General features: G+C 35.0%; 1 protein-coding gene across 1 annotated transcript in view; it reads right to left on the bottom strand.

The window, feature by feature from the left end:
• The window catches only part of CRPPA (CDP-L-ribitol pyrophosphorylase A), a 297,097-nt gene that overhangs the window by 173,546 nt on the left and 110,371 nt on the right, over positions 1-13,180 (bottom strand). The window contains exon 6 of the mRNA XM_024767102.1: positions 1,461-1,558. Coding sequence (XP_024622870.1) covers positions 1,461-1,558 — 98 coding nt within the window. The remainder of the gene's footprint in view (positions 1-1,460; positions 1,559-13,180) is intronic.

The raw sequence follows: 13,180 nt of genomic DNA, 5'->3' as shown, positions 1-13,180 counted from the left end.
ATAGAAAGCAAAGAACAAGGTGCTAAAACTTCCAGCAACAGAGGAGGAATACTCAGAAAGTCTACGAATAAAGGCAACTTGGAAAAGAAGATTGAAGTATAACCTTTACACCCAAGAGACAGCTGAGGTGGCTGCCATTTCTTTCCAGTTTTAGATTGTTGCTCCAAATGCTACTGGTAGAATTTAGCACTGACTGCCATCAAAACGACCACGGGGAGCTTATTAAAAACTGAAATTCCAGAACTTATCCCAGATGATTCACTAAATATTTACACATTCAAGGAATCTATGTATTTAACAGTTCATGTATTTAATACAGGACAAAAATTTGGGAGCTCGTAGTATCTACTGCTTAATACTATCACACCTTCATCTCAACTGATGAGTTGAGATGTTAATAGACTTCATTGTTAAGTCTCTTATAGTTCATATTTGTTGAAAACTTACGGTATGGCAGATGCTTTTCTAAGCACATTAAAATATATTTTTAAAGTTCAGTTGTCCCAACAACTTTACAGCGTAGATGTTATTAACATTTTCAATTTAAGATAAGGAAATGAAGCAATAAAACAGACATCTGAGTGCTGGCAATCTGATACCAGAGCCTGTTCTCTTTACTGACTGTGCTATCATGATAGAACTAGCTTACTAAAATAAACTTTTTCCTTTTGCTTTCAACTAGAATTATGTATGTTGTTAAAAAGCCATGACATGTTGATCATAAACCCAGGCAGTTACACATTTTAATGAAAACAAGGAAACTGATGAAAACAATAAAAGCACCTTGGCAAGCAAAACATTTCAAAGCACAAAACTGTCACAAAAATAATGGATGTCCTTAGGGGTAAAAGTAGTAAATAATTCCTGTACACCGCTTCACACTCACGGCTACTTCTTGCATTTCCTTCACCCTAATATTAAATATGAGGTTAACGTGGACCTTGATCAGTTCCAAAAAGGGAGGGGGGGAGCAAGAAACATCCATTCACTTCTTCAATATCATAATTATGCTATCTTTTGCATATCTGCTTCTCTCTTTTTTTTCTCTCTCTTCTTAATCTCTTTCTTTTCTTCATGTATTCAACAAACTTTAGTAAGCATCTAGCATGTGCTGGGCACCATGATTCTCAAGACAAGTGTCAACCTCACGCAGGGGCTCATGTGCACCGGGGCGGGGTGGGGGTGGGGGGCTTTCTAAAGAAGTCACACTGACGCTGAATTTTAAAGAAGAAATAGAACTTGGAGAATGAAGGTGGGGAGGAAATCCAGAAGAGGAGTGGAGAAGGGGAACTAATTGTATTTCAAGTCAAAAGTGATGGCAAAACACAGGACTGCATTATAGCAAAATACGAAAATTAGCTTGAAAGTACTTTTATGCCTTCTCAAGGAAAGCATCTTTGTATGATAAAAATCTGTGGCAATCAAACGTATTTTATCAAACTGGATCTTTGAATACTTACATTTAATTCATTTTTTAGCATTTCTTCAAGACGATGACCTACATGTTCTTCATCTTCTTTTGTGTCCATAACTACACAAATTTGTTGTGAAATTCTTTCTGAGATAAAAAAGAAAAATAATATTGTTTCAAACAGAATATGGAACAAAGCCCAGTATGCTGAAACCTATACTAACCCGCTGTTCCTAACTATTGAACAAGAATAGGGAGGTGTGGGCTTTATGCCAAGTGGAGTGACTTGGACTGCACAGAGATGTCCTGGACTCAAGTCAGTAAATCTATGTCTTTAACATTTTGTGGGTGGGTAAACAGGACATCATGTAAGCAACAGAAATAAGGATCTTTGGATATATTTGAAGAGAGTAACTGCAGGTGACAGCTACTTGGCTCAAGAATTCAATCCTTCCACATTTACAAGGAATCTCCCAGAATCTGACTGAATCCCATCTCCCAGGCAGATCCTCTGGTTAGGCCATAAGATGTCTCCTGCGTACAGCTCACTGTGCCACCTGGTGCCCTGGCTATGCACAGCATTTTCCTTGCCATTCCAGTCAATTCAATTAAATTCCTGCCTGTTTAACTATTACCACAACAAGTGAAAATAGTCAAAAATAGATTTTCTTCGAATTTGGAAGGCTTGAGATGATATAATTTAAAATCATAAGCTGTATGACATAGTGATATTCACCTCTGTAAACCCTGGATGCACTCTCCCCAAATACATGCAGTCCTCCTTTACAGTAAACAGATCTAAAATACTAAGAAATGGCTATACTGCTGCCAGTTAAGAACACATTTCATGGTATTATGTCATGGATTTTTTTTGGTTTGGAGTCCCAAACCAAACATGAGTTTAACTTAGGACCTAGCTGCTTCTTACACTGGCAACTCCACATAACAGGCTCTCTAGAAACACTATTCTAGCAACAGTTAATGATTCTTCAAAAAAAAAAGCTGGGGAGAACCAAACTTTTTTTTCTTTTTCAATAAATCATAGCTGTTTTATTAACTCTAAGAGAGATTTTTGTTTTGTTTTGTTTTGGTTTGGTTTGTTTGGCCTCGGCACACGGCATGTGGGATCTTAGTTTCCCAACCATGGATCAAACCCATGTCCCTGCATTGGAAGTGTGGAGGCGTGGAGTCTTAACCACTGGACCACCAGGGAAGTCCAAAACATTTAAAATAATAATGTCACCAGTTAATGGTATTCCTGTTACTACCTACCTCCCACTTAACAATAATAGTATATGTTCCAAGAGCCATACCCGATATTCACACTATTTCTCATGATGACCCTGCAAACAATATTATTGTGAATCTATGTGACAGATTCAGGTTCCTACCAACTTGAAAATGTCCATAATTTTAAGTTACACAAGCCTAATAAAATTAAATATAATTAAGAACACAAATGGAAGGTACAGATATTAACTGCTATGGAACATCACTGTGATTAGAAAGGGAAATTGGTTGACAAGATTAAATAAATCTTTATGCTAAAATGAGCTAGGAGCTCACTCTTGAAAGGTAAACTTTGCTTAGTAGAGCCAAGAGGCTTTGAAAGTGATTAAGAGAAACAAGATTTTTTAAAAATTTAATGTATTGGGGTAGAAAGGGTACAAGCATAAACTTATTGTGACAAGAGACAAGATAAGTACTCAAAAAATCATTTAATGATTTAGCAGTGAGCTATGAAGTGGTATACTCAGTGAAGCCAGAACATAAAGGTCCCATGCTTTCCTGAATACCTAGACTGTCCTGAAAGCTTTAGATGTAACTATAGTATGAGCAGTAGCTTTTGAAAACCAAGTTAATTCAAATGTATGTATTGTATTCTCTTAAATATTTGGAGAAATTTGGACTTTGTAATGTCCTAGCAAAAATTCAGTTACATTTCCAAATGCTTCTTTCACATACACCAAAAACATTATAATAAAGAATTTACTGTGTAAGTACAAAGTAATTTACTACATATATAATATGATGGCACCACAATAATTCTAATTTATAAAATAATGCATAAACAATACTTTTTAAAACAAAACACAACATATGCAGATTTCCCTTCCTTGTTTCATCATATATCCTTTATAGAATTCCAAGCTCTATCAAATGTAAATCAACAATAAATTAAAACGGACATTATCCCCCTCCAAAACTGAGATACAGTTAGCCCTTGAACATGGGTTTGAATTGCAAAGTGTCCACTTATACACAGATTATTTTCAATAGGAAATAGTACAGTGCTATATGATCCTCAGTTGGTTAAACCCACAGATAGGGAAGGCTGACTATAAATTATATGTGGATTTTCAATTTTGTGAGGGTCAGTGCCTCTAACACCCATGTTGTCCAAAGATCAACTGTATAAATAAAATGAAGTAACTCAAAATCAATTTGGCATTAATTTTTTGCCATGTGTCAGCTGTTCTAAATAGCTTTTTGTTCAGGAATCTTTGCATTACCATATAAATTTTACAATAAATTTGCACAAAATCACCTGCTATTTATTTACTTTTAAGTATTTTGGTCATGTGTGAGACTTGAGGGATCTTAGTTCCCCTATTAAGGGATGGAACCGGGGCCCCCTGCAGTGGAAGCGCAGAGTCCTAACCACTGGACAGCCAGGCAAGTCCCTCACCTGCTTTTTAGACAAAAATGACATCTTTAAAATCACAAGCCTTTCAATTATAAACATAATACATTCCTCTATTTATTGAGATCTTCCTTAATTTTTCTCAGTGTTTTACAGTCTCCAGTGTAAAGTCTTTTTGCAACTTTTGTTAAATTTCTAAAAAACATTATTGATGCTATTGTAAATAATATCTTTAGTTGCATTTTCTACTTGTTGATGTACAAAAATATCTTAAGATTTATATACAGTCTTTGCATTTAGTAACTGCTAAATTCACTTATAAATTCTAAGGGTTTACAAGTTATTTCAAATTTTTTATATATATAAACATGTCAATTGTGAACAAAATTTTATTTCCTTTTTTCCAAATCATAATTTTTTAATCTGATAATGCAAACTTTAGAATTTTGCTTCTATGTTCATGATAAAAATTAGCCTGCAATTTTATTCTTATAAGGTCCTTGTCAGAGGTTTATTAAACATTTACACTGCCTTCATGTAATGGGTTGGAAAGTTCTCTCTTTTTCTATTTTCTGAAGAAATGTGTATGACTGGTGTTATTTCTTCTTTTCAATGTTTTTGTAAAATTCACTGGTAAAAGTCAACTTTGTGGTAGCGTTTTTAATTAGATTCAATATCTTAAATGGATGAACAACTTTTCCTAGTTGTATTTGCCTATGAATGTGTTCATTTAACCTAAATTTAAGTCTATTAGCATAAAGCTATGGACTGAATGTTTCTGTTCCCCCAAAGTTCATGTTGAAGCTTTTAACCCCCCAATGTGATGGTATTAGGAAGTAGGGTCCTTGGGAGGTAATTAGGTTTAGATGAGATCATGAAGTGAAGATCATCTCATAGGGTGAAGTCCACATGATGGGATTAGTGCCTTTATAAAAAGAGGAAAAGACACCAGAATCTTCCTCTCACATCCATGCGAGGATTCAGCAAGCAGGTAGCTGTCTGCAAGCCCAGAAGAGAGCCCTTATCTGGAAAATGAATCAGCTAGCACCTTTATCTTGGAATTCCCAACTTCCAGAACTGTGAGAAATAAATTCCTATTGTTTAAGCCATCCAGTCTATGGTATTTCATTATGGCAGCCCAAGCTGACGAACAAAGTTGCTCACATCTCATTGCAATGTCTATAGGATCATCACTGATGCTCTTTTTTCATTTCTGATAATAATTATTTGAGCCTTCAATATTTTTCATGATCACTTTTGCCAAGGTTTTATCAATTTTATTAACATTTTCAAATAAAAGTTGTGTTGATTCTCTCTTATGCTTGTCTTCTAACTTATGTTTAGTATTTTCTTCAATATCTTCTTGATTCTACTATCTATAGATTTAGTTCACTGTTCTAATTTCTTACAAAAGAAAAAAAATAGTGGGCTTTTGTGCTTTTCCTTTATTCTAATACAGTCAACCCTTGAAGAATATAGGCTCGAACTGCGAGAGTCCACTTACACCTGTTTTTCTCAATATGTACATAGTACAGTACTCCATGAGTGTGATTGGTTAAATCTACAGATCCAAAACTGTGGACACAGAAAGCCAACTGTAAAGCTATCCACAAATTTTACACTGTAAGGAAGGTCAGGTTCCAAACCCCATGTTGTTCAAGGATCAACATTTAAGGCTCTAAATTTTCCTCTAATAACAGCTTTATTTATACATCAAACATTGTGATATTTTTCAGTTTAAATTATTTCATTTTCAATTTAAAAGATTTCATTCATTTTTTTTAACCTGGTACACTTCTAGTTTCCACTGTGATTTCTCATTTGACTCATGGATTATTAATTTTATTGTCCTTATTAGTCTGCTATTGTGCAAGAAGTTCCCATAAATTTAACAGATTAAAACACCCACTAAGTATCTCACAATTCTATAAGATAGAGAAGGAGAAAGCTAGAGAGAGAGAGAAAGAGCAAAAGACAGCATGAACATACACAAGAAGAAATGATAATGAGCTCACACAAAAACAAATGATAGCGCAAATGGGGCAAAATGTAAAAAATCCGTGAACTGGTGATCTGGGTAAAAGACAGATGGAAGTTATATGTACTATTCTTGCCATCTTTGAAGTTTGAAAGTATATTAAAATAAAAAAATATTCTAACCCCCCAAGAAATAAGATACAATTAAAAATAGATTTATATACACACACATACACACATATAAATAGTAGAGGACTTTAAAATTCATCTCTCTAAATTTTTAATTATGTGAGGTGATGGATCTGTTACCTAACCTTATTTGTGATAATCATTTCACAATATATACATGTAACAAACCATCATATTGTACAACTTAAAATGTTTTACATCAATTATATCTCAATAAAGCTGGATAAATTTATTTAAAAATTAATTCTGTTCATTAAAGATCAACTGAGCAAAACATAAATAAGGACCTAGATTCAAGACAGCGTAACATAATAATGAACAAAGTCAATCTTTTATCTTGATGGTTTCTGTATTGTCTGCTGACTTCTTGTAATTCCCAGTTACTTGTATTCCACATGGAAGTCTGTGCCAGACTGGCCACTTTCTAATAGTGTCTACAGTCCATATCAATACCATTTAGCACCAACAATGATAAATTTTCTATCCGGCTAAGGTCATTTAAAGTCTAAACTAGGTTCAACTGGTTCTCAAACATGGCTGCACTTAAGAATCAACTCTCAGTATCTTTTTGTTTTGCCTTTATATTTTTAAAATACATATGCTTATAACTCACCCAACAAAATTCTCGCCTGTACTTTCTGAAGCTCCAAAAGTGATTCTAATGTTCAGCCAGGTTGAAAACCTCTGCTTACTCACTGCACTGATTTTCTATAATGTGAGGTTTATAAAAGGTTTCTCTATCTTTAAAAAACATAAAAATTACCTACGATAGCTGATTAATCCCATCAAAATGGTATAAGTCTTTTTGAGTATAATAATTTGGGGATAATTTTGTAGTTTTCTCTCATCTCCATATCGTGGCAACTGAAGGATGACGAATTTAGTGAGAAAAAAAAATGTGTTGGGTTACTCATTTCCCTTTGATATTTCAGTGTGAAAATTTTAAAGAAACCCAAACCCACCCAACTCCTACTCTGATCTGCATGGCTCACTGGAGTTTACAATTTAGACATTTCGTGCCCAATATTTTAAAGGCAATATTATAAGAAAAAACGCAATGTTTATATTTCAATTATAAGTATAAGGCACTTCTTGGGTGTCCAATATTTGTTAAATTATTGAGGTAAATGCAATTTTTCAAAATCTTATACAAATTCTGTATCTGAAAATAGTATATTCATACTTTGACAGCATTTTACATGTATGAAACGAGATGAGAGACTAACAATTACTATGTAAAGCCAAATTTTCTATAAGGAGCTTATAAGTATCTAAAAGAAAAACAGGAGACATGGGAATAATAAAAGATACTATATGAGAATTAATGAAGATTGTATGAATTAATATGTGTAAAGTTATCCAGAATGCTTTGTACAAGTATATCCCCAATAAATATTCACAGAATAAATGCTATCATGGTCATATACATTCATTATGAATATAAGTTAAGATTCCTTTTATCTTAGCAAAATACAACCCATCTCTAATTCCAAATGGTGCCTTTGTGGTCTTAACATTTCAGAGTTTGATAAACAATCCCTATCAACTTTGTCCCACTGCTTTTCAAGTTTCAAAGTTTCACCAAATATGCAGTAGTTTTATATAGTAATGGAATACACATCTTGAGTAATCAATAGTCCCCTGTTTTCATCACTTAAATCCTCTGAAGCTAAAATGGATACCTTCTAGCTCTAATCGTTCATATCTTAGTTTGTCCATTAGACCTAGGCTAAAACATCTTACATGATTCCTATTAAGGAATCCACAAACATGCACTGACAGGCTTAACTGAAAGTGTTGATGTACTTAAGATCTTCATCAAAAACAGGCATCTGCCATAACTGTACTTGTACCATGCAGATGGAGGGCCAAAATGGGAAAGAATGTAAGCTGTAGGAACAGGGCTCAAATAAATTGAACCTCCTCTCTTCCACAGTTATTCTAGTATCCCCCAACTCACGAAGATGGGAAAAAAGGCACATTATTTAAAATTCACTTTTTTCATGAACCACAAAACACTTTCCAATCATTAATATGATTAATCCTTATTATTTCTCAATGCAAACAAAGTATTTAACAACTTCCTTGAGGTTAATGATGAAATCAAAAGAAAAAAGAAGTCTTTAGAATTCTTGATCTGCTGTTCTAACTATTAATAAAGCACTTCTTAGAAACATTTAGAGTTTAAAATAAAAACAATAGCACTGGGGAAAAACCATAAAGTCGTTTCACTTCCTGGAATCATAAAAACTCTAACACAAGAATCTACTCTTTGTTCTCGCCCCAAAAAAGACCTAAGGATAAATTGGAAAAACGTTGAAATTAAGTTTAAATCACACCTGACCAGTCAACTTGATGACTAATATTATTCTCTGAGTTTTAGTTTTCATACTACCCTCTCTTTTAAACAGCTTTTAAAAAATCTTTCCAAAAGGCACCTGTGTCACATGATGAAATATTTTGATATCTAAAGCACTAGGGTACATCCCTCCCCTCAAAATCATTTTAAACAAGTACTCTGATTTACACTGAATAACTTCATTTATATATCACATCTAGTGTTGCACAGCTCTCACAGTGACAACATAAAATTCAAACTGGAACATAACTTGGAAATCGACAAGTTAGAATTAAAAGCTGTAAGCAATAATTAATAAGCTCAGAATTTTCAGTTAATACCTCATCCCCATGCATGACAACTTCTAAATGGTCAAAGAATATGTATGATTGCCAATAATTAATAATACTGCCAAAAATAAATAATGTGCAACTTGATTTTACTTTACTGGCTATTATGATTAATTTTGTATGTCAACTTGCCTGGGACACAGGGTGCCCGGATATTCGCCCAAACATAATTTGGGTATTTGTCATGGTGTTTTTAGATGAGTTTAACATTTATATCTCTAAACTAAGTAAAGCAGATTGCTCTCTCTAATGTGGGTGGGCCTCATCCAATCATTTTAAGACCTGAATAAAAGAAAACGTTGAGCCTCCCCCCAAGTAAGAGATGATTCTCCTGTATAACAGCCTTCAAACTGAAACATGGCTCTTCCTGATGCTACAGTAGTCTGCTGGCCTTTGGACTTGAACTGGGACATTGGCTTTGTAGAGTTTAGACTTGTCAGTCTTAATAATCTGTAATCATGTATGCCAATTCCTTATTGTGTATGTATATATCTCATTTGTTGTGTTTCTCTGGAGAACTCTAACTAATTCACTGGCAAAAAAATTTTAAGCATTCTTCAACAGATAACTCATAATTCTAAAGTCCTGACCAGAGGATTCCCACCTCCATATATTTTATACAGGGAAACATATAATCACCCACAACACGTTGGGCTGTACACCTCATTCTTCAGCCACCGAATAATACCACTTACAATTCCCTGGACACATCATGATCTTTGCAATAATGTTCATGATCCCCCCCCCTGCAGTGCCATCACATTTCCTTGTCTAATTCTCCAATAAGGACCACATCAAGCACCATCTGCATTAGTAACACTAGGCAAATGCTTTAGATGTATTTTGGTGAGAGGAGAAGAAAAAAGGAGGGAGGAACAGAACCAGCAGGAAGAATTTTGTGAAACTACAGTACCCCCCATCTCCAAACCCCCAATTCTGATACATAATGATCTCTCTCAAACACGTATAACCACACAACTAGGATTCTCCTTATATCCAGGTAATCACTGCATTGCTGAATTTGAACGTTCATGGGAAAAGGCCCCTCAGTGTAGTTTCAGAAGTGGAAAGAAACCCACACGTACTGTGACCCTAGTAAGTCTATTGGCAAAGGAGACGGTCAGACAGTACACACCAACAGAGCCACATCAGTTCCTTACAGCCAGCAATCATTCTGGTTGTCAGTGCATTCATTCTGATTATTTAGTACTCATGAAATTCTATAATTATTGCTAATATTGCTTTGGCTTTTTACTGCGGTAAATACTTTTATACATCATTTCATCTAATCATCACAACAACCAAGGAGAGAAATTATTCTCCCCATTTTACAGATGAGTTAAGCGAGGCTATAAAGCCAGTAAATTGCCCAAGGTCATACTGCCATGAATTGTGAACTTTAAGCTTTCTAACTCGAGTCCATGTGAAGTTAGCATCCTAAATGGTATTTTTCCCTCTCATCCTGTTCTACATTTTTATTTCATTATAGTTTTTACATTGGATTATATTATCTATTTGTCTTTCTCTCCCACAAAATCACCAACTCCTAACTCTGTAACTTATAATTTCCCAATATTACCCCCAGGTTTTAGCATAGGGCTCCAAGAAGGTATTGATCATTGATTAGTTTCCATCTCTGGGCTACGAGCATAACTAAAACACTGTTAGGGTGTGAATTGTATCCCCCTCAAAATGTGTATGTTGGAGCTCTAAACCCCAGTCTCTGAGAATGTGGCTGTATTTGGAGATAGGCACTTTAAGAGCTAATCAAGTGAAAATGAAGACATTAGGGTGAGCTCTAATCCAACATGACTGGTGTCTTTATGAAAAGAAGAAATGTACACACAGACATGCACAGAGGGAAGACTCTGTGAAGACACAGGTAGAAGACGGCCATCCACAAGTTAAGCAGAAAAGCATCAGAAAAATCCAACCCTGACAAAATCATGATCTTAGACTTCCAGCTTCCAGAATTGTGAGAAAATAAATTTCTGTTGTTTAGGCCACCCAGTTTTTGTACTCTGTTATGAACTAATATACAAATTCTCTTACCTAAAATTTGTTGAATAAAAATTAGCATTGTTGAATAAAAGACTATATCTCGTATCTCATTTTCTAGGAAAGGATACAAATTTGTGAATATAAGGAAGTAACTAGATATCTAGAAAGAGATCAGGAAATTATATCGGGAGACTCTAACTTCAGAGAAAGGAAATTTTAAAATGCAACAATTTTGCTTCAAAACAAATAACTTTAAATATAAAAACCTTCCTAACTTTGAAATAGCCAGGCTAAAATACTTACCTTAAATCTCTATTTTCTAGAAGAAAAAAATAATTCACTTTACTAGGTACACACAAATTATTTTCTCTTCCATTTGAGAATATACAGATATACATACATTTACTAGTTTCCATATGGAAAGAAGTAAAAAATATTTAATTATGCACATGAAGGTGACCTATGATTAAGAGAATTATTTTGAAAGAAACATCTCAATTCATTTGCAGTATTCTGCTCAATACCATCACTAAAAATTATTTATTTAAAAGGGAAGAAAAAGGAATTCTTGAAAAGTGGCATTGACAGCAAAGGAACGGTTTTTAATTTCTAAGAATCCCCATATAAAAACAAAAATGAATAGTAAAATAAAAAACTCATGGACAACATTTTCAATAAACTTAGATACAAAGGTTTCATCATAACCCTCATGATGCAGCCAAATGAAAACAAACCAACAACAATGATGCAAGACCTGAAATACTGGACTCTATCTGGGAACAAGTAGAGGGATCAGTAAAACAGGGTGGCTGACAGATTGGTTAACAGAAGAACCTTAAAGTTTGCCAACAGATAGTCACTGAAAAATTAAGATGAGCAGCCCTAACTGGAGGAGTTTTACCCACAAAAATAACTTTTTGTGGGGTTAATACAAGAGAACTTGGTTAGGTCTGAAGGAAAAGTGTACATACTGTGAAAATTGACACACCACCTTCAGCACAGGGTCCAACTAAAAGAGAACTTGGAAGTGGAATCAAAATTACACAGGACAGGCTTCCCTGGTGGTGCAGTGGTTAAGAATCCACCTGCCAATGCAGGGAACACGGGTTCGAGCCCTGGTCGGGGAAGATCCCACATGCCGTGGAGCAACTGAGCCCCTGCGCCACAACTACTGAAGCCCGCGCACCTAGAGCCCGTGCTCTGCAACACGAGAAGCCACCACAATGAAGAGTAGCTCCCGCTCACCGCAAGTAGAGAAAGCCTGCGCACAGCAATGAAGACCCAATGCAGCCAAAGTCAAAAGAAAGAGGAGATCCACCTGAAACTGTGATAGGAGAACAGAGCCAGAAAAATATTAGAATTGTGCTTCCACATTTGTGGACACCACAAGAAAGCAACAAAAGAGGGAGATCTTTGCGCTATCGTCAAAACTGTCTTCCTCTTCAAATTCAAGAAAATTAACTTCACATCCAAATGAATAATGGAAAAATATCAAAGCCAAACCCCACACAAAATTATTATAAGCAAAAAGACAATAAGGAGCAGAATAACACCTTTAAACATAATGAGAACATGCCAGAAAGATGTGCCCATCAAACCAATACAAACCGTAATCTATTTCAAAACAAGCTAAAAACCAGTGAGCTAATGAAACAACACATGAAACAACCATTTGATTTGGAATTTTAAAAACTCAAATTAGGTTGCAGAACTCAGAAAAGAGCTCAAAATAGAAGAAAAGATCACTTAAGAAATGAAGACTATACTAGAAGTGACACACGTATAAAACTAACAAATAATACTTAAAGAGAAAAAGGTAAAAATAAATTTTTTAAATAAACATTCAATATAAAGTAATAAATATTAAAGTTAGGTAAAGATGATCTAACATAATAGAAATCTATGAAGGAAAAAGAGACTACTAAAAATGATACACAAACACCCATACACACACAAGTACATCACATATCAATACCTGCAAATATTTACCAATAAAAATCAATACCAAGACATTTTCTAGCAAAATTACTAGATTTAAAAAAAAAAAATCATTCCTTTGGGCACGTAGACAAAAAGAACAGAAACAGGGGCTTCCCTGGTGGTGCAGTGGTTGAGAGTCCGCCTGCCGATGCAGGGGACATGGGTTCGTGCCCCAGTCCGGGAAGATCCCACATGCCGTGGAGCGGCTGGGCCCATGAGCCATGGTTGCTGAGCCTGCGCGTCCACAACGGGAGAGGCCACAACAGTGAGAGGCCCGCGTAATGCAAAAA

This window comes from Neophocaena asiaeorientalis, unplaced genomic scaffold, assembly GCF_003031525.2.
Source record: "Neophocaena asiaeorientalis asiaeorientalis breed wild unplaced genomic scaffold, Neophocaena_asiaeorientalis_V1.1 scaffold70, whole genome shotgun sequence".
NCBI lineage: Eukaryota > Metazoa > Chordata > Mammalia > Artiodactyla > Phocoenidae > Neophocaena > Neophocaena asiaeorientalis.
Note: the sequence above shows the minus strand (reverse complement) of the source record. Positions and strands in the feature narration are given on the sequence as shown.